The sequence below is a fragment of the Erpetoichthys calabaricus genome, chromosome 7, assembly GCF_900747795.2.
Source record: "Erpetoichthys calabaricus chromosome 7, fErpCal1.3, whole genome shotgun sequence".
Lineage (NCBI taxonomy): Eukaryota > Metazoa > Chordata > Cladistia > Polypteriformes > Polypteridae > Erpetoichthys > Erpetoichthys calabaricus.
Genome location: NC_041400.2, coordinates 101859698 through 101882307, shown reverse-complemented (window position 1 = coordinate 101882307; position 22610 = coordinate 101859698). Strand labels below are relative to the sequence as shown.

Sequence of the window (22610 nt, the reverse complement as noted above, 5' to 3'; positions counted from 1 at the left end):
AATGCAGTTAAGCAGTCATTATCATTCTCTGCATGAGGAAAAACATATTAATGATGTTTGTGTAAATGTGTGTCTGTGTGTATATATCCTCAGATGGGAAACACTATGTGAAAGTGCAAGACTTCAGTGAAATAATTGCTGTCTGCTGCCATGACAACCAGCCGCTGCAGCTTTCTGCCTGAGGTCCCGACACACTGCACTGACTCTGCTGCTCCAGGAAAGACAGTTGAAGAACCCAACTGCCTTGTGAATGAACAGCCGCAGTATGTCATGCAAGTTTCAGCCAAGGATGGACAACTGCTGTCGACAGTAGTCAGGACTCTTGTGACACAGAGGTAAGGTTGGGCGGCTAGCAAAACAGAAAGCAGTGTGTGTGTCTGCTTAGCAAATCTGCTAAGAACAGTGCTTTGTTTTTCTGTTTCACGAATGTGCCAATGTCAGTTACAGGACTTAAGCTTTGCTCATTAAGGTCCAATCCACTAATCACATTACATGTAATTGTTATACTGGAGTATTGCAGCTGCTTGTGTTTGTAATTGTAATGAATGATGCCTTGAAACAGTTTTTTGTGTATTAATAAACTCACTATATTTTACAAACAGAAAAATGTGCTTTGAATTAAAAAAAATAGATTATTAGTTTTACTTAAAGCAAAACAATGAAGAAAGTTATGTGCACAAAATGAATCTATATTAAGTAGTCCCTCAGCAAAACCCAGAACACAGAGAAACAATTCAAGCAAAAGGCATCACAATCTGTATGAGAGAGTCTACATTGACCTGCTATTTTACGTGTGGCTTCATTGTATAGGGGGAGTTAAAAGCATCCTACATTTTATAGCATTTAAATTGTCCTGATTTTTCCCCTTCTGACTGTAATAAGGAATGTTAATATTTTTTAATAAGACCTACGATCATTTTTTTACTTTTAACTCTTTAATTAATATGCATGAAGGAAGCCTTTTGTCAGTTGTTTGACAGATCAAAGGCAGACATAAACTTCCCACCGCCCCTCCACCCCCAAAACATCTGGGGCAAAAGAGCAGCATTGGTTTGTCAATGGACTTCATTTATAGGCACTGTGGCATTAACTGTCAGAGAAGTTATCACCACTTTCTGATTATAAAGTGTGTCCAGCAAACAGTTAATTAATAAAGGCACTGCAGAAAACTGACTTAACTTTGCATATGTGAGAGTTGCCAGCTCTTTATTTAATAAACTCAATGGAAGATCCATTCACCTAGCATGGAAGAAATATATTTCTGAGAATGTTACAGGTGGTCATGCCATCCCACAAGCGGTCCCTCATGAAAATATATGTATTACGCTTTATTATCCCTTTAGTTACAAAACATGTCATACACCTTTAAAAGGCTACAGAATTTGTCTTGTTAAAACCGTAAAAAACTTGTTCAATAAAGTCTAATAACATTGAAACTTGCCCAGGTAAGAGGTTTGTTTTTGTCCTTTTTTTTTGAACAATCGTGCTTTTAGGAACATTTGTGCATTTTTATATTAAATTATGTTATTAATTGGTAAATAGTGTGGTGTAGCATGCAAAGGCACTGAATAATAAACAACAAGGTTGCCGTTCAATTGTCACCTTTGACTCACTATGCCACCCTAAACCGTCTCTGCTCAAAATGCGGAAAAAAAGCCTCTAAACAGTTGTACATATCCTGATCTTTAAAGATCACTTTGGATAATAGCTACCAAATATATAATAATGTTACTGATTTTAATGCTTTTTTCTTAATATAGTTAACTGTGCTTTATACATTGTTAAAATAATTGAATGTTGTCATTAAAGTTTAAAGAACAAAGTAGTCAGAAGCACTTTTAGTTAAAAAGCCAGTTGTGTGAAGAAGTCATGTCACTTTTTTTTTTTACCATTTTCAAGCAAGCTCTAACAGAACCTAAACCAGCAAACTATATTTTATGCTGTGAGCCAATTCTGTGGTCAGAATAATGGGGAAGTAAGTTTTACATCACTGGTGAAGAGTGATAAGCACAACAATTCAGTGAACCCAATTACTGCCTTTGTGCAGTTTGTATATTCTCCCCATGTAAATGTGTTTTTTCTCCAGGCATTCCTGTTTATTCCCACATCTCAATGATGTGTATGTTATTTTCTGAAATATAACTTGGTTGATGATGAATGCATTCATCCTTGCAGGCTGGGTTACGATTTTATACCTAATTCTGCTAGGTTTGTCACAAGTTCCTACAAGGACTAAGGATTAAAAAAAAGAACACACACACACACAAAAGAGAAGTATACTGGGAGCAATATTATATTGGGTATTTTTGAGAAGGCAATCAGTTATCATAGGCGTGGGACCCAAAAACTTCAGCCCTTGTCTGAATAATGGATAAGCTTTGTTGGTCTTTGTTCGTCTCAAGATTGTTCTAATGTTGAAAATCTGTTTAGATGCCAATAATCCAGAGTAGTAATATCAGTTAGAAATCTATGGCACTGATATCGATTCAGAAAGAGGTTTGATAGGCAGAGTAACTTAGTAGCTGAAAAGCTCTGTTGGAAATTACAATAATGCATCACTGTGCCATACAGAGCACAGACTAAACTGATCTGTGCTGCCATTGTATAACTTTCAACTAAATCTTTTTTTTTTGTTTTTGTTTTTGAGAGGTTTTCCATCCAGCAATTCTTGTATTATTAATAGTTTTAACAGTCAGCATTAACAAGATTCCCCTTTAATAAATTGCTTCACTAACTAATGTGCACTCCATTGATTGGTTTTATTTCTTCCACCTGTTTGTGCATGAATTTTTAAGGTGCTCCTGTGGACTTCTCAAGATTCAAGAACATTAGCATTCTTAGCACAGTTTAATGTGTGGACCTGAAGCATTAGTGGAACACTTCATCTTGAGACAACAGTTTAGCTGCTGATTATAAAAACACAGGTGCCGAGTCAGTGTGTATTTTAGTATACATGTAGTTCTTTCTGTTGAGTTTTCATTTATAATTACCTGAATATTTCAATTGTATATACAGGTGCAGCTCAACAAATTAGAATATCATCAAAAAGTTAATTTATTTCAGTAATACAATTCAAAAAGTGAAACTCATATATTATATAGATTCATTACACACAGAGTGATTTATTTCAAGTGTTTATTTCTTTTCATTTTGCTGATTATGGCCTACAGGTAATGAAAACACAAAGTTCAGTATCTCAGAAAATTAGAATATTACATAAGACCAATAAAAAATGAAAGATTTTGAATACAGAAATATTGGCCTTCTAAAAAGTATGTCCATGTACGCTCTCAATACTTGGTTGGGGCTTCTTTTGCATGAATTACTGCATCAATGTGGCGTGGCATGGAGGCGATCAGCCTGTGGCACTGCTGAGGTGTTATGGAAGCACAGGATGCTTTGATAGCGACCTGCAGCTCGTCTGCATTGTTTGGTCTGGTGTCTCTCATCTTCCTCTTGACAATATCCCATAGATTCTCTATGTGGTTTAGGTCAGGCGAGTTTGCTGGCCAATCAAGCACAATGATACCATGGTCATTAAACCTGATATTGGTACTTTTGGCAGTGTGGTCAGGTGCCAAGTCCTGCTGGAAAATGAAGTCAGCATCTCCATAAAGTTTGTCAGTAGAGGGAAGCATGAAGTGCTCTAAAATTTCCTGGTAGACTGCTGCGCTGACTTTGGACTTGATAAAACACCGTGGACCAACACTAGCAGATGAAATGGCTCCCCAAATCATCACTGACTGTGGAAACTTCACACTCAAGCAACTTGGATTCTGTGCCTCTCCACTCTTCCTCCAGACTCTGGGGCCTTGATTTCCAAATGAAATGAAAAATTTACTTTCATCTGAAAAGAGGACTTTGGACCACTGAGCAACAGTCCAGTCCGTTTTCTTCTTAGCCCAGGTAAGATGCTTCTGATGTTGTCTCTGGTTCAGGAGTGGCTTGAGTCAAGGAATGTAACAGTTGTAGTCCATGTCCCGGATTCTTTTGCTTCACATTGCTTCACAATCCTCTCAAGGCTGCAGTTATCCTTGTTGCTTGTGCACCTTTTTCTGCCACATTTTTTCCTTCCACTCAGCTTTCCAGTAATATGCTTGGATAACAGACAGCTTCTTTAGTAATGGCATTTTGTGGCTTTTGTGGTCCTTCTGGATAACTGTCAAGTCAGCAGTCTTCCACGTGACTGTGTGGCCTACTGAACCAGACTAAGAGACCATTTAAAGGCTCAAGACTCCTTTGCAGGTGTTTTGGGTTAATTACCTGAGTGGAGTGTGACACCATGAGTCTACAAGAGAACTTTTTCACAATATTCTAATTATCTAAGATATTGAATTTTGGGTTATCATTAGCTATAAGCCATAATCGGCAAAATGAAAAGAAATAAACGCTTGAAATATATCGCTGTGTGTGTAATGAATCTATATAATGTATGAGTTTCACTTTTTGAATTACTGAAATAAATACATTTTTTAATGATATTCTAATTTATTGAGATGCACCTGTATATTCTGATGGGTTGCACTACCCTTTGCCTGAAAAGAGTTAAGGGTCTTTAAAGCTTTCTGATGCCTCTGGGGTGCAAAAACACTTAGGGCCTGTAGCAGGAGCTCAACCCTGGTGCACTTTTTATGGCCATCACCAGCCCTTGAATGTGATTCTTTTCCCAGACAGGAAGTGAAACTTGGAAGGTGCTTAAAATTACTTCTCATTCAGTCCTCCATTAAGTATAGCACTCGACTAGCCAGAGGTAGGAAGAAAGATCAGAATTGGATATAGAGAGAGAGGAGGCAAAGAGAATGTTCTGGTGCCAGGTCACAAAACAGGTAGACAGAAACATCAGACATGTATTAGTTTGGTTTAAAGTGGCAGCCATCAGACCCAATAATGTATTAATAAAGATTTATTCTTCTGAAAAGCTATTCATTTTTCAGGATTCAATTTCTAGCTTATTATATAAATTATATGGAGATATGTGTAAGTGCATTTACAGAAATTCCATCTATCAGGTTTCTAATTTGAAAAGAGCATTATAAAGTAATACAGCAGTACAGACAGACGTATCAAGGTAAGGTAGTTATACTCAGTAACCATGGTGCCGGAGAATGGAAACCTGTTGCATGTAAATTACTCTGTAAATGTAAATTATGTCTTACAGTACAGACAGACCTTATAAACCTATAAAATTAAATTCTAATGAAAGTTTCTGAAAAACTGGCTTTATATAAACTATTTACAAAGTATTATGCCTGCAAAAAACAAGGTTATTTAGTATTTAATATTAAGGAAACCTAGGTTGTAAAAATCTAATTTTTATCATAATTTTTCCTGTTTATGTACAGGCAATATTATGGATATTTTGATTTGTATCCCACAGAGCAAGCTCAGAATTGTATTCATAATATAAAATCTTAGCAAAGATTTAGTAGTAGTACTTTAATTCTACACACGTGAACGGTGGGCATCCGCCTGTCAGTCCATTTGCTCACTTGCTTCCCTCGAAAATGCAGCTCTGAGAAACTACTCACATGTTTGACTGTAAAATGTCCATTCAGCTAATCTGTTTAATTTTTTAATTACAGTATGAATAATTTTTGGGCAAATAAATCCTTATATTATTGTGATGTTGATAAGTTCTTTCAAGAATGCCAAACTGTCAAAAGATACTCTTTATGTTGCATGTAGAAATGTCTATGCTGAATTTTATTTTGTGCATTTGTAACTGTTTTTTTTTTTTTTTTTTTTTTTTTTTTGTGGGGAAAATGCAGCCCCTTCAATGACAGACCAATGTGCAGAATATGCCATGAAGGCAGCTGTCAGGAAGACCTACTATCACCCTGTGAGTGCACAGGCACATTAGGGACCATCCACCGTAGTTGCCTCGAACATTGGCTGTCAGCCTCAAATACTAGCTTCTGTGAGCTCTGCCATTTCAAGTTTGCAGTGGAGCGTAAGCCAAGGCCACTAATAGAGGTAAGCTGGATGACTCTACTTCCATTCCCTGAAGTGCCCATCTGGTGCACATTCTCAAAATTGTGCACTTCTCAAATTAGGTCCTTTTGTAAGATGCATTAGTTGCAAATAAATTTCAATGCCAGAAGATTCATCAGTTAATTTTTTTTATTTTAATTTTACTTTTAATTTGGTTTCATAATTTATCCTACTAATGGCCTATTTGTCTGAAAAAAAGGTTCGATTTTTTTTTCAGGCAACCTGAGCTCTTATGGGTTCTGACTGCTTGCAATCAATGCCTCCACTCTAATTTCCTATCTTGTGACTGCTACAGTGTATGTTACCTGCTTTGCACTAAGCAGCAGTGAGAAAAGAATAAATTTTTCGGCAGTCAGCAAGTATGTTTATAATTTTTCATTTTATAACTAATAGTGTTTCTACTCTTTGCAATATATATCAATCAATTTAGTATATGGTATATCAGTTAAGTTTATGAAAACTGTTTGAGACACCTGTCACTAGCGAGGATTCAACCTATATTTTCTATCCTTGTGTTCCCTATTAATTCCAATTCAATTTCTTTACATTATTCTTTAACATATTGTAAATATCTTTTTAGGGACATTATTTTCTGCGGTGGGTTGGCACCCTGCCCAGGATTGATTCCCTGCCTTGTGCCCTGTGTTGGCTGGAATTGGCTCCAGCAGACCCCCGTGACCCTGTGTTCGGATTCAGCGGGTTGGAAAATGGATGGATGGATGGATGGGACATTATTTTCATTTTCCTTCACAAGCTTTTCTCGTGTCTATCCTTTTCTCGTGTTTCCTCTTGATTTCTCATAAAATATTCTGTTCCTGTGTTTTCCCTGAATATCTCTGAAATATCCCTGAAACTTTTATTATAATAATACCGTGCACTAAGCACCCTCCACTCCACACTACTCATACAATACACAAAACTTCTCAACTACAATATTAACACTCAATCCTGCACTCCCAGACGCGTTGCCACCCTTCCTCCCAGCTCAGCTCGCTCATCTGGGGTTTCACACAGTCTTTTATAGTCCATGACCTAGAAGTGCTCCCGAACCCCATGTCCACATGACTTCTTAGTACTTCCGGGTCGGATAAAAACTCTCCTTCTTCATCCCGGAAGCACGTAATTTCCTCTGTCGCTGTGACTAAGACATACTTCCGGGTTATAGGGCATACGCAAGTCCTTGAGCCTCCCTGCAGCGTCCTCTGGTGGGCCCCACGATATCCAGCAGGGTTGGGAGTAAAAACTCCATTGTCCAGGATTCCCTGCTGGTCTTCGGGGCACTTCCATGCTACAGGGAGGGCTCCATCTGGCGGCCTGGGGGTATTGGCTGGGATACACGGCCGGCCATTTTCCACATTGTTATGGTCTTCTGGTGAATTTCAGTCTAGAGGGTTGTAGTGGCCTTTTTTATTTTAAATCCCACATTGTTGGGTGTTCCAAACCATTCATTCTGCCTGCTGATATCAAGCCATTGCACTAAATTATGTTCCATACGACAAAGTATTAAGTTGGGACACCTGCCAACAAGTACCACCAAATTTTAAATAAGCGCTGCATAAATTCATTAAAACTTTTAGCAGACACTATCATTGAATGTGTTGAGAATTCCACACTTTTGTTGTCAGCTTAGTCTGTCCTTTATATTGTCACTTTATAAGTGACATTTTAGTCATGTGTGTGGCTAAATCGTACCTTATCTTATAGTAAAACTCCTAAGCAGATAATACAACAAGCAGATTGCAGCTGGTTTCCGCTTTCATCATTTCTAGTTTTGTTATTTATTTCACAATTTTTGATGGCCTCTGTAACACTGCCAAGGCAATTTGTATCTGTTTCTGTCAACACACATCTTCTCACTGAATCCAGGTAGAGCTTCTGATGTAACAGGAAGCAGAAGCTGTACTAAGATTAGTCAGTGTCTGCATCTTTATTTCCTGCAGTGTTTTAACAGAGCACTTTTAAAGTAGCAGGCTGTAACTTAAAAACAATAATCCAGATTTTTTTTTCATATTATTTATTAAAAATAAAATTCTAGACTTAGTGAAGGCATCTAATTATGTGTACATTCACTTGCCTCATTTTAATTGAAAAAATTTTTTTTTTAGTTTACATAAAGCGTTATATATTACCAGTAACGGCACACGGCATGATAACATGCAGTGAATGCACTTGACTTAAGCATTCCTTGTTTTCATACTCTTTCTCTTTACGTTTAGCAATCGTTTGCTCAGAGGTTGATGCTCTTGCTGCTTCCTGAGCAGCTCTTCTTTTATCCACCCTAGTGGCCTACTTCTTCTCTTCTTTCGTCTGCATCTTTTTGTATTAAAACTGATTAAGTCAGTTTTTGTGTTGCAATTACTTGGTACGTTTTCCTTAATTTTTCATTTAAGCTGGCACTCAAGTCTTCAATCTGCCTCAAGAATGATTTAAGATATGAAGAGGTAGGGGAAGTGACGGCGAAGGTGGTAGGGATGAGAACAGCGCCCGTACGCATATGCTACACAGCCGCCCTGCTGGCCGCCGAGAGTTGATTCTACAATGAAATATAATAAAAATAAAAAGAGTAATAATTCCAAACCTCTTTGCTTTTAATATAAAGCTGTAGCTCAGAGTTTCAGCGTAATATATGTGTACCGAATTTCCGGCTACAGGTTATTTGATTTTGACCTTCGCCTTCCTGGGTTGACCTTTGACCTTGGAGGTCAATCATCACCCTGAAAGCGGATAGTAAATATCATGTAGTATATATGTACCAAATTTCAGGTCAATAGGTCAAACGGTTTGTGAGTTACAGGTGATTTAAAATACTGGACAGACAAACGGACAGCCATAGTAACATATTATATAAGAAGATTACGGTACATTTTGTTTTTTAAAGCTAATTATTTTTGACCATATTTTACACCCTTATAGTAGTCTGTCCCCACTAATGGTGTATGATCGTGCAAGTTAAGTGATGTACATTCATTACAGTTTGACTGCTAAAAACTAATAGTACAAATAATGTTTAGTATATAGTTTAGTTATTTATAGTTACATTGTTGACTCTGCTTTTATTTGTCAAAGGGCTGCATTTTTCATTTCATCATTGTAGGGCTAGAAATATGGATACATTTCCAACTACAGTTTTAGGTGAATTGAACCTTATGTGCATCCTCCATCAGTTACACTTTAAGTGAATGCAATGTAAAAGTATTTGTCTCCTCCAGTGTTGTTTCTGCATTAGGGGCAAGTGGAGCACTGTTCCCCATCTTCCAGCTGGTGGTTCTGGTGCAAAAATTAAATAAGTGGTATTCTTGCCTCAGTAATTATATGCTAAAATTGGTCATCATAGTGACATTTTCCTAATTTTTCATAATATGTTCAATTCAATTTCTTATCTTGAAAATATTTCTTTTATATGTGAAATTTTCTTTGTGGCTCTTGCACAAAGTTTCTGGGTTACTCTGGTAGGACCTTTGAACCTGTAGTATCCTATGCATACCTTTGCTAATGTGTATACAGGTGCAACCTGAGCTTTTGAGTTCTGTCTTGTGGCCTGAAGATTAATGGCCTGTTGTGTTACCCATTGATTGACCTTTTTTTTGTGAAGCAGTTTGAGGTCTAAGCACAAGCACATCTTGCTATTTTGAGTAGTCCACATAATTATAATCTCATTGATTACTTACAGAATATTATTTAGTACTTTGCCCATTGAACAGTATAGGAAATATTTGAATATTCTTGTGCATTTCTGCCTTTAGTGCTGAGCGCTTGATTTTTATATGGAAATATCTCTTAGTATTGTCATTTGGTGGTTGTACTGTATGATAAAATAATTTGTTGATAGATCTTCATTTTATGTGTTTTTATGGCATTATTTAGTTTAAATTTGTATCATCACTGGTGCTAGGAGCCTAATTCATTGGGAAAGTCTACTGGATAGCATCTCTTTGGCCATTCTCTAATGCAGCTGCTTACATCATCCACAGCTCCTTCTTTGTAGCTCCTTTTCTGCTGCATCCACTGCCTACACATTCACATCACTGGCTCGACTTGGGGAACGAGGGAACAGCATCTGCACTCACTCTCTGTGACGGTCCAGGTCGGCTCCACACTACCTGTTCCTCCTGGGAACCTCCTGATCCTGAATCGTTGATAGTTGTAACCAAGATGAGCCAGGCAAATGATGACACATACATCCAGATTAGGGGTAGGTGCAAAATGAACTGTGCCTTTATTAAAATAATTCCAAAAACAATGTTCAAAAGTGCAGTGCATTTCAAAATCTTCAATAAATAATCTATAAAACAGTGCATACATAATGAAATCCAATAAAGCAAGGTTAAAGTTTATGCTGGAAGATATCCTCTAATGTTCCCGAGCCCTTGTGCATCCTTTTAAAACTGATGTCTCCCTGTCTTACCCTGATCAGGTCTCACAGCCTGGAGAGACATTTTCTAACAGGTGCTTACTATCCTCAGTTCCTGCTCATGTCCCCGCTGCCCATCCCTTGGTGTTCCACGGAGTGCTGCTGAGTCTCCACTCCTTTGACTCCTGCTGCCACTCTCCGGCCTTGCGGGGGAGTCCTCCGAAGTATTGTGGTTGCTCCTGATCTTTAGTTGCATAGCAGGACCTTCAGCTCCCTCTTGAGCACCTGCTTCATCCCCGGGGCTCCATTCGTGTCAGCCTGCTTCCATACTGTATCTCTCTCTCTCTCTCTCTCTCTTGCTCATTCTTGCCTTCTTCTTTCTCTCCATTAATCTCCGCTATCTTTCTTTTTCATTTCATCTTCTTTTTCATTCTCCCATCTCATGCAGGCTCCTTTATCTTGCCTGTTTAAAAGGGTACAGGTGCAACACGCCTCTCCACCTGAGGTACAACTGAGGCACTTGACCGATACGCCTGCCTCCGCACGTGTATGCAGCATGATCGGCCAAGTGCCCCAATTAACAACTGAGTGAAATGCACTCATGTTCACCCGCACCTCATTCTGAGCCTGCTCACTACCCAAGATATGACTATGTATTTAAAAAGTGCCCTGCACCACAGACCATTCATCACACTCCCTCCAAATCCAGCAGATCCAAGCAAGGATCTTTCCCAAACTTACAGTACCCATTTACCCAGGATGATGAATTTAAACAGCAGAGTGGGTCTTACGGGTGCTGCTGTTGCTTGATCATCTCCCTCTTTCTCCCTCTCACTGACTTACACACACTCTACATGGCTTCTCAAGATGGCTGCACCATTTGACATCCTCTGTGGCACCATGAGAATTTTCAGTCCCAAAATACCACAGTTCTTATCTGATTGTTGTTGCACATTTTTCACAGTAAATTTGGTCCGGTCCTTATGTGGGCTTTGCTGAAATATATCGGAGTTTGAGTATGGCATTTGACTGAAACAAATATCTTAGTTCTGCGGTGGGTTGGCACCCTGCCCGGGATTGGTTCCCTGCCTTGTGCCCTGTGTTGGCTGGGATTGGCTCCAGCAGACCCCTGTGACCCTGTGTTCGGATTCAGCGGGTTGGAAAATGGATGGATGGATGGAAATATCTTAGTTTCTTATGTGATAATGTTGTTGCATCATGTCAGCTGACCAACATAGATAACATTCAGACCTGTTTTAACCCAAATCCCACCAAATAGAAATCTGACAACCTTTGCCAGCACATACTTTCCAGAAATTCATTATTATACAATCTAAAATATTGTTACCATCCAAAATGTTGTTAAAATCTATGGGTAAAATCTTTTGGGGGTAGTTCTATAGTCCTCTCAGTCTAGACGTTTACAAAAAAGGTTTACAGTTAAAGTAGAAGAATTTTGAAATAGCAGTCTTCCCAGGTATGGCCATTCTGCCAAAAGCTCATCTAAAGCTATTTGTAAAAGTTTCCATAAAGTAAAAAAAAAACTCTAAAATAGCAAATGGGGATAGTCAGTCACATCTTACCTTGGCTAACATTGGTTGCATGACTCTGTATTCAAAAACACACTGAATAATGGGTCCATGTCAATTTGTAAGGCAGAAGCCACTAATCACTAGTGCTTGGATCAGATTATGCACTTGGATAATCCCCAAGAGGTCAATGAATAATGGAACTCTCTTTGACCAACATGTACTAATGGACAAACTATAGAGTGGGAGGTTGGGGGTGGTTTATGTTTTGAGGTTCAGACACAGTCTGAATGACTACGCCTGTAGCTGTCTACTTGGTAGTTATGAAATGCTTTGAATGTCTGATTAAGGACCACATCTGCTTCTGCCTTCCTAAAGACATGGATCCATTCCACTTTGCATATCAGACAAACAGATTCAAAAATGATGCCATTTCCAAGGTGGTTACACTCCAGTCTTTCCCACTTGGACATTGTTAAAAATGGCCATGTGAAGCTGTTGTTTATTGATTTTAGCCTATCCTTCAACACAATTGTGTCCACCAGACTAGCGGCAAAATTACAGAATTTGGGTCTCAGCTCCACCCTATGCAGATGGATCCTGGATTTTTTAACTGTTAGATCCCATCGAGTCAGGGTGGGAAAACACACCTCCAGCTCCATTTACTCTTAACATCAGCCCCCCTTATGGGTGTGTTTTTTGCTTCCTGCTGTACTGACTAGACACACATGATTGTATAGCCAGGTACAGCTAAAAAAAACACCATTGTAAAATGTGTGACCAATCCAGCTATAGTAGGCCTCATTAGCAACGACAATGGGAAGCCATACCTAGATGACGTGGCTGGCCTGTCATTATGGTCTTTTCATCAATGTCAGCAAAACATGAGAGCTCATAGTGGACTTCAGCAGGGAGAATGAGAAGCAAAGAATTTAGTACGCACCTCTGTTCATTTAATGGTATTGCAGAGGAAAGGGTGGAGTGTTTCAAATACCTGGGAATCAACATCAGCAGTGACTCAGCATAGTCCACATGCAGACATTCTGGTGAGAAAGACAAGGCAGTGCCCTTATCATCTCAGTCAACTAAAGAAATTCAAAGAGTCAAAAAGAGTTCTGAAGTCCTTCTATCACGTGACTGTTGAAAGCATACTGGAAGGATGCATCACTGCCTGGTTTGGAAATGGCCCAAATAAGGACTACACAGCACTACAGAGAGTTATGCACTCAGATGAGTTTATCATGGGGATATCACTACTATTCCTACAGATATTATATACAAAAAGGTATACTGCCAAGGATCACGTACGATTCCTCTAACTCTTTCTACAGCCAGTTTACATGATTAAGATCATGCATGTGGCTACGTTGCCCCAAATCAACCTAATGCTCATCTTGTCAAGTATTTCTCAAAATTGCAAAAATAGTCATCTATAGTTTATATTTTTAACTATAGCTTATTTAATAATTATCATATCTCTACTTGCACCTTTAATATTTTATATCTTTTTGATGTATATTTTTATTTTGCACAGAACAGGCTGCTCACTGAGCTGCATTTTACCCTTGAGTGGGTATATTTGAAAAATAAAAAAAATTTTAATTCTTGAATCTTGATCCCCCAACAATGTCAATGGTACTGCCATTGTTACTTGATGAATGGCTAACATCAGATCATGAGCAAATTTACACTACAGAAGTTTCCACATATTTTCTTGCGTGTTAAACAATTTCTTTAGAAGAATGTCAACCATCTATCCAGAAGTTGAAGCTGAAACTGAAGCCAGTTTTGCCAAGCTACAAGACAGTTTTTCCAGTCACACAAACAAGCTGGCATTAGAATGGGCAAAGAAACATTAATTTTGAGTTATAGAATGGTGTGGTACTATATGCAAAATTTTGAGGAAAGGTAGCTATTTAAATAAAGGAAGAAAACTCCCTAATCATGGCTTTAGAGAGTTACAACATGCTGATTTGCACATGTAAGTAAGAATTTCACTATAATTTGTACACATGACGATTATGACCCTATCAACCTTAACTGACACGTTTTGCGGGATCTGAAGCAAGCAGTTCATGCTTGAAAACTCACAAATGTCATGGAATTGAATACAGTATGAAAAGAGGTGTGATCCTAAATTCCTGTTCCAAACCTCTGAAAGACTGATCAATTACTACAAGAAAAGTCTACTTGCAGTTATTGTTGCTAAATAAAATCTAGTGAGATAAAGTTTCATTTTATACAGGACATTGGCTTTTGCATGCCTTTCCGTAATTGAACTAGGTTAAGAGAAATATACCTTTGATGAGGATATGGATCTGAATAACATAGAAATTTTGATCAAAGGGATATTTCCTCAATTAAAGTATATCAACAAATGCTATGAGTATTTTATAACATTCTGCACATTTATTCCAGCAATATTTATGTATGAGATATAATAATCTCTATTTCTTAGGACTAAAGATGTTAATTGTGAAGGTTTGTATTTTATTACTGGCCACAATGATATTAACCTTACTCTTGCATGTTCTGTTAATAGAAGCTAAGTAAGATGTCACCTACCTGCATGGCAATATTTGAAGAAATATATAAAATGTAAAATTTATATTGAAAAAATATTGAATTACTAATATAGTACAATTAAGTAATATCTTTTTTCCAAATGCAATACCCTTTCTAATGGAAAATGGTACTGCATACGTGAAAGATGTCATGAAGAGGCCTTTATCTTCCACACTAAAAATAAAATGTAAAAAACACACTTCTGCAAAAAAAAAAAAAAAGATTCAAGTGCCTATACTTTCTCTTATATTTTGTTTTGATACCTGTAGTTCATTCCTAATTGAATGGAATGGACTCTTCACAGAATCTCATTCCTGTCCAAAACAAAACAAAGTAAATAAACATTAAAAGGAAAGAAAGTGATTATTAATAAAACTTTTACTAGTTTTAAAAGATCTTGTGGAACACTGATGTGCTCTAAGCAAATTAGCACTGTTGAAACACATTAAAATTAAATATACACTTTGTCCAGCTGACAATAATCCCTTTAAGTCATTTTTTTGTTTAGTACTTACAAGTATAACTTTTAATCTTTTATGCTTGCATTTTCATATGAGGTTATCCTGACACTGGATATGTGTGATTTGGAGGGCATTAGGATAAGAGAGGGTAAGGAGTGCTTATTAGAGTTTCCCCTGCAATGTGCTAGCTTTTTGTCCAATTTCAACCCATGTGCCCCTGTATTGCCAGGATAGACTTTAGCTCTCTTTGGTCTTGCACCAGTTTACAAAATACTGAAAAACATGAGGGATGATTTTCTTGCTCATATTCATTTTTTAATGTAAGAATGTATCCAAGGTTTTTTTAAGTTTTAAGTAAAGTAGCTAGCTGTGTTTATATTCTGTACCAATTGACATGTCTGTTGTAGTAATTCGTTTTGTCTCCAGTATCTTAACATATCAGAGCTGTTTGCCAACAAAGTGTTTGTATTAATTTACCCTCCAAACTTTCCTGTCATGTCAATAATTCACTGTTGACATATTACCACCAGTGAGCTTTATATTTGCCAGTGAAGGCTCTGTTTGTACACAAGCCATCTGTTTCCTCATATGCTACTTAGCAGTCAAAAAGCATGGCTGCTGCATTTCTGCAGGAGATTTGCCAAGACAATTTTACAGCAAGATTGTGCCATGCAGTTCTGTAATTTTAACCTCTTGGCTATAAGTCTTAAAACCAATTATACTTCCAAGTGAGCAATAAGAAACTGCCCTTTGCCACATCAGATTTAATGGCATTAAACCTGTTTCATGAAAGGCTACAAATTCCTTTTTTACTCAAACCATTTATAATCCTTATTAATTCTTGTTATCTTTGGCTTCACCCAACTACAAGCACTGCTAGTAATATCATATTTAGAATGACCTTACAAACGAAATTGGTGATGGAGCAAGTTTTGCTTTGAGGCTGTTACTTGTTATTTTGCGTTCATCCCATATTAATTGATTCCTCATGCATTTTAATAGCTAAACATCATACTTTGCTTAATCTTGTGATTTCGTAGAAGCATTTGAGATTGCGGAGAATCCTTGGTAGTGAACTTCTTGCATGACATGTTTCATGTCTTTAAGTATACATTTAAAAGTAGCAGGCAGAGGTCAACTTAATCATCAAGTAGTAACATTTTATAGAAATGAGAGAATAATTTTATGGTCATTTGCTTCATCATTTATTTGAGCCAGTGGAACCAGTTCCATTTTCCTTCTGAAGCACACGGGCCTATCCTTTTTATATGCTGTTTTGAGAAAGATATCAGAAAAAAAAAAATACTCTCACTGTTAAAACATTTCTAGGATTAAGTATTATTTTTTCAAAATCCCACCAGGGATATATTATTAGCTTATTTAAAAAATCTGTGACTTGGAAATGTCTAGTTGGCACTTCTTAGTCTACAAAACATTTGATACTGAATCAGAACACAAAACTATGTGGGCCTATGTTAATAGGACAGCAAAATAGATTTTAATCTCACTTGCTGGCTGTGACTCAGTAGAAAATTGCACGGTCACAGAATAAGTTTATCATTGATTGGATTAATAAATTATTAGAATAAAAAATAACAGATTTAAGTGAGGCATTTGATGCTTCTAGGGGAAAAAAGGATTTCTTCTCCTTTGTCAATAAACTTTGTACTGTCAAGTCTGATTTTGATGGGGAAAAAATGTATTTATTTTGTTTTTTGCAGTGGTTACAAAACCCAGGTCCTCAGCATGAAAAACGGACTCTGTTTGGAGATATGGTGTGCTTTCTTTTCATAACCCCACTGGCAACCATCTCAGGCTGGCTGTGTCTGCGTGGGGCTGTGGATCACCTTCATTTCAGCAGCAGACTGGAGGCTGTCGGACTTATTGCACTGACTGTTGCACTCTTCACTATTTACCTCTTTTGGACACTAGTAAGTGTGATAAAAACTTTTGTGTAATGTGTGTTTTTGCAACTGCAAAGTCAGGTCCATTAACAAGCCAGTGTTTTTATCTAGTAACTCATACGTGACTGTTGTGTCGAATTTTGGTTGTTTACTTTTTTATTAAACAGTTGATTCTCTGGAGCCATCTAAAAGAAGTGTGCTTACAATTTGCTCTTTTTTTTGCGGCTCTAAAGGGATGTTTTTTAAATGCAACTATTCAGATATATTTACACATTTTTTCACATTTAATAGAGTTTCCTGTATTTGTGCCTGTAACACTTTTCTGCAAAAAAAATCGAGTAACATAACAGTAAAGCAAAGACAGAGAGCCCATTGTCCAGGTAAAAGATTTTTGTAGGCTGACATCTTATTGATTTTCAAAACAAATGTCTCCTTCCATGTAAAAACCTCTGCTTGTAATAGTCTGATGAATGTCTTACAGTGGATTCAGACAGAATTCTGACCCTTTTACTTTATGCACACTTTACTGTGTTGTAGATTTAATTTCAAATGGATAAATTTACAATTTTACCCATCAATCTACACCCAAAAACCCACATTTACAAAGTGAAAACGTGGTTTTAAAATGGTTTGCAAATTTATTAAAAATCAAAAACTGACATATTTTATTCATAGAAGTATTCACACTCTGTAGTTTGTAGAAGCCCATTTGGCAGCAATTACAGCTTTGAGTCTACTTAGGTAAGGCACTACAAGCTTTGCACGCCTAGATTTGGCAGTTTATTCCATTCTTCCTGGAATATCGTTTGAAGCCCAGTTTGATTGGATGGGAAGCATCGGTAAACTGCCATTTTCAGGTGTTTCCCCCATGTTCTGTGGGGTTTAAGTCTGGGCTTTGGCTGGACCAATCAAGCATAGTCAGAGACTATCTTGAAGCCACTCCAGCATTTTCTTAGCTATATACTTTAGTTCATTGTCATGCTGAATGATGCACTGTCACACCAGTATGAGTTTGTTTGCACTCAGAAGCAGGTTTTCTTCAGTGACCTCTGTATTTGGCTGCATTCATCCTTCCCTAAATTCTGAGCTGTTTTCCCCTGCCCCACCTGGTGAGAATCCACCCCCATTGCGTGATGCTTCCACCATCATGCTTCACTGTGGGGATGGTATTATGAAGGTGATTAGCAGTGCCTGGTCTTTACCAGACATAGTGCTTGGAGTTTAGCTCAAATAGTTAAGTTTAATTAGACCAGAGACCCTTTTTTCCTCTTGTTGTCAGAGTCATTTAAATGCCATTTGGCAAACCCCAAACAGGTTATCTCTATTAGAGTGAACATTGGGTTCTTGATCACCTCGCTGATCAAGGCCCTTCTTCCCTGCTTGCTCAGTTTAGCCTGACGGGCAACTCTAGGAAGAGATTGATGGTTCCAAACTTCTTCCAATTCACAATTATTGAGGCCACTGTGCTCCTGGAAACACTCAAAGCGTTACAAAATGGTTATATACCCTTTCCCTGATTTATGCCTCACCACAATTTAATTTGATTGTGGAGGTCTACAGGAGATGGCAGGGCCCCGGGGGTGGATGAGATACGTCCGGAGTTCCTCAAGGCTCTGGATGTTGTAGGACTGTCTTGGTTGACACGCCTCTGCAACATTGCATGGACATCAGGGACAGTGCCTCTGGATTGGCAGACAGGGGTGGTGGTCCCCCTCTTTAAAAAGGGGGTCCGGAGGGTGTGCTCCAACTACAGAGGGATCACACTCCTCAGCCTTCCTGGAAAAGTCTATTCAGGGGTCCTGGAGAGGAGGGTCTGTCGGATAGTCGAACCTCAGATTCAGGAGGAACAGTGTGGTTTTCGTCCTGGTCGTGGAACAGTGGACCAGCTCTACACCCTTAGCAGGGTCCTGGAGGGTGCATGGGAGTTTGCCCAACCAGTCTACATGTGTTTTGTGGACTTGGAAAAGGCGTTTGACCGTGTCCCTCGGGGAATCCTGTGGGGGGTACTCCGAGAGTATGGGGTATCGGACCCCCTGATAAGGGCTTTGTGGTCCCTGTACAATCGGTGTCAGAGCTTGGTCCGCATTGCCGGCAGTAAGTCGAACCCATTTCCAGTGAGAGTTGGACTCCGCCAGGGCTGCCCTTTGTCACTGATTCTGTTCATAACTTTTATGAACAGAATTTCTAGGTGCAGCCAGGGCGTTGAGGGGGTCCAGTTTGGTGGACTCAGGATTGGGTCACTGCTTTTTGCAGATGATGTTGTCTTGTTTGTTTCATCAGGCCGTGATCTTCAGCTCTCTCTGGATCGGTTCGCAGCTGAGTGTGAAGCGGCTGGGATGGGAATCAGCACCTCCAAATCTGAGACCATGGTCCTCAGCCGAAAAAGGGTGAAATGCCCTCTCAGGGTTGGGAGCGAAATCCTGCCCCAAGTGGAGGAGTTCAAGTATCTCGGGATCTTGTTCATGAGTGAGGGAAGAATGGAGCGCGAGAACGACAGGCGGATCGTTGCGCCAGCCACAGTGATGCGGGCTCTGCATCGGTCTATCGTGGTGAAAAAGGAGCTGAGCCACAAGGCAAAGCTCTCAATTTACCAGTCGATCTATGTTCCTACCCTCACATATGGTCATGAGCTATGGGTAGTGACCGAAAGAACGAGATCGCAAATACAAGCGGCTGAAATGAGTTTCCTCCATAGGGTGTCTGGGCTTTCCCTTAAAGATAGGGTGAGAAGCTCAGTCATCCAGGAGGGGCTCAGAGTAGAACCGCTGCTCCTCCGCATCGAGAGGAGTCAGATGAGGTGGCTCGGGCATCTGATCAGGATGCCTCCTGGACGCCTCCCTGGTGGGGTGTTCCGGGCACGTCTAACCAGGAGGAGACTCCGGGGAAGACCCAGGACACACTGGAGAGACTATGTCTCTCGGCTGGCCTGGGAACGCCTTGGGATTCTCCCGGAAGAGCTAGAAGAAGTGGCTGGGGAGAGGGAAGTCTGGGCATCTCTGCTCAAGCTGCTGCCCCCGCGACCCGATCTCGGATAAGCGGAAGAGGATGGATGAATGGAGGTCTACAGGAGAGTTCCATGGACTTTATTGTATGGTCTTTCTACTGATATGCAGTTTTAATTTTGGAACCTTATTATATATACAGGTGGGTGTGTTTTTAATTTACAGCATATCCCATCAATTCAGTTTGCAGGATGCACCTTACCATAATTTGGAGTGCCATAGCAAAGGTCCCAATACTTATATACAGTACATGACAGATTTCAGTTTTTGATGTTTGTTAAATTTGCAAACCTTTCTGAAAACACTAGGGGGCTCCGCCCCCTGCTCGCTTCGCTCGCCAACCCCTGGTGTTGGGTAACCCGAAATACATTGATGTATGTATGAGATATATTGGAGTGTAAAGGTGTATATGATGAACAAAGGAAGTAAAGAACCCATAGAATGGCACATTAGAAAGATTTATTGGAATATTTCTTTATACACAACATTTGTAGTAAAGATGGTGTGTTGTCCATGTCAGATGAACGCCGAACTCTTGAGAAGGCTACATAAAGTTGTCCATGTCCAAATACAGGCTCTGAGAGGTATATGCCAACTCTGTCCATGGTTTGTCCTTGGGATTTGTTGATTGCCATGGCAAATGCATGTTTAATGGGAAATTGGCGTCGTTTAAGTGTAAAAGGTAATTCCAAGTCAGAACTTGTAAGGTCAACTCTAGGAATCAAAACAGTATTGTTAGAATGTGATCCTGTAAGTACTTTTGCTTCAATAACATTGTCTGTCATGGTGTTGATGACTAAACGTGTACCGTTGCATAAACCTTGTTTAGTATTAAGGTTTCTTAATAGCATGACTATTGTCCCGATTTTAAGGTTAAGATTGTGTTGTGGTAATCCGGCTGGGTTAATAGTGTTTAAATATTCTAAGGGGAAATTAAGATGCTCATTCTCGTCTTCAGAATCAACATTATCAGTACTTAGAAAGAGGCGGCTTTCTCCAGGAAGTAACGCAATGACCTGGTTATTTATGCAATCAACGTCAATATTGTTTGGACATAATATAGCCCGTTGTGTTAATAGTGGTATCTGGTCTAATGTGATTGCTGTTCCAAGCACCTCTGTCACTAAGTCGTCGCAGATAAAGGCTTGAGGGATCTGAATAATATCTGGGTGAAGTCCATATGTATTGGTAAGGTTTCCATCTCCTAGTTGCAATAACCAATTGGTATATTCTGGATCTGGACATCGCATGTTTTGTACCAAATGTATTGTCTCAAAGTAATGCCAATTGTCTGCGTATTTCAAACTGGACTGAACAATAGCTGAATGCATGGCATGTGGAACAATAGCTAAGCATTGTCAAAAATCTCCTCCTAATAACAGTACTTTTCCTCCAAATGGAATATTGTTATTCATTAACGTTTGGAGAAGTTTATCAATGGTGTTGAGTAAATGACTGGATGCCATTGTACATTAGTCTAAAATCAACAGTTTTGCAAGACGGATTTCTTGTGCATTATTACTGTTCATTTTCATAGTTGATACCGATGTTTCCGTGATTGGGACTGGAAGTTTGAATAAGGAGTGACATGTACGACCATTTATCAACAAATTAGCTGCTACTCCGGCTGTAGCTGATGCGATAATTAACTGTTGTTTTGCAGTAAAGAAATGTATAAGTGTTTCATAAAGGTATGTCTTTCCGCTTCCCCCAGGGCCGTCAAGAAAGTAGCATTTGGGTATCGGGCTTTCGTCTTCTGTGGCAAGAACAATCTTATTAAAAGCAGCAGATTGTAAGGTATTTAAACTGGAAATCATAGTTTGCGCAATATGTTGTTCTTCTTGCAGATTTATTGGTGTTGAATGTAGAGTTGGTAATGAATCTGGAACATTTGGTAAATTGAAGTTATCTAACGTATATCCAAGGAGCATTAGAGCCAGCTGAATGTCTTTAAGTGCATAGGCTTAACAGTTGATGCAGGAATCATCGTTTCCATGTAGCTTGTGGCATATGTCCTCTATCATTCCTCGTTTGTTTGTATTCCAGAGGTGCAATGGATCTGATGGGGAGGAGAATGCACAGATTTGCTTCCGCGGTTTCAGACGCGCGTTGTAGGCGCCTACGTTTATTTTTTTTTATCCATGCGGGCTCGTTTTTGTAGCTCCGTTAGTTGAGCTGGATCGTTTTGGAGCCGTGACCGTGACTCCATTAGTTATTCGTTGTCTACCGTTAGTAATATGGATAATTGCACTTACTGTTAATACGGAGCGTTTTCTGTGGTTGTACTGTTAATAATGCATCACTGTAATGTGATTCACATATGCTATATGGTTTGGACGTGTGAGGATGCCGTACGTTTAATACGGAGAGTTCGTTTATTCTTATTACCCGGACCATGCTGTGTAGTGTGGACCTGCGCCTTTCGTACTATCTTTGTGGACTCCGTAGTGTCTTCCGTTTGACTCCGGGGTGCAGTGCAGAATCCTCTTTTCTGTGTGGCTGTGTCATTAGTCGTTAGCTATGGGCGCGTTGTTGCTTCATGTCTTATTTACGTTAGTTGAGCTCTTTCGTTTTTGAGCCGTGACTCCTTCGTTCGTGGTGGATCAGACTTCGGTTGTGGTTTATGAGCCACGCGCTGTAGGCGTCTCCTGGGTCCATCGCCGTGTACCTGCGTCCGTTGCTTCCGGTTTGCCATTCTTGGTTAGTAATATGGATTTTGACTTTATCATCTATGGGTTAATTAAGCCTAGATTCATGGTAAAAAATGGCAAATGTATCCATGTAAAAATTAAGTCTACAACAAAATA

The 22610-nt window shown here is 39.1% G+C and overlaps 2 protein-coding genes across 6 annotated transcripts in view; both read left to right on the top strand.

The window, feature by feature from the left end:
- Window positions 1–22610, top strand: part of c7h5orf63 (chromosome 7 C5orf63 homolog) — a 389765-nt gene that overhangs the window by 111248 nt on the left and 255907 nt on the right. The gene's annotated exons all lie outside the window — the stretch shown is intronic.
- Window positions 1–22610, top strand: part of LOC114654597 (E3 ubiquitin-protein ligase MARCHF3) — a 120620-nt gene that overhangs the window by 90717 nt on the left and 7293 nt on the right. For all 4 annotated transcript variants that reach the window (XM_028805225.2, XM_028805222.2, XM_028805224.2 and 1 more), the window contains 3 exons: window positions 94–335; window positions 5769–5973; window positions 16619–16828. In XM_028805225.2, the coding sequence (XP_028661058.1) occupies window positions 151–335; window positions 5769–5973; window positions 16619–16828 (600 nt within the window). In that variant the 5' untranslated portion in view covers window positions 94–150. The remainder of the gene's footprint in view (window positions 1–93; window positions 336–5768; window positions 5974–16618; window positions 16829–22610) is intronic.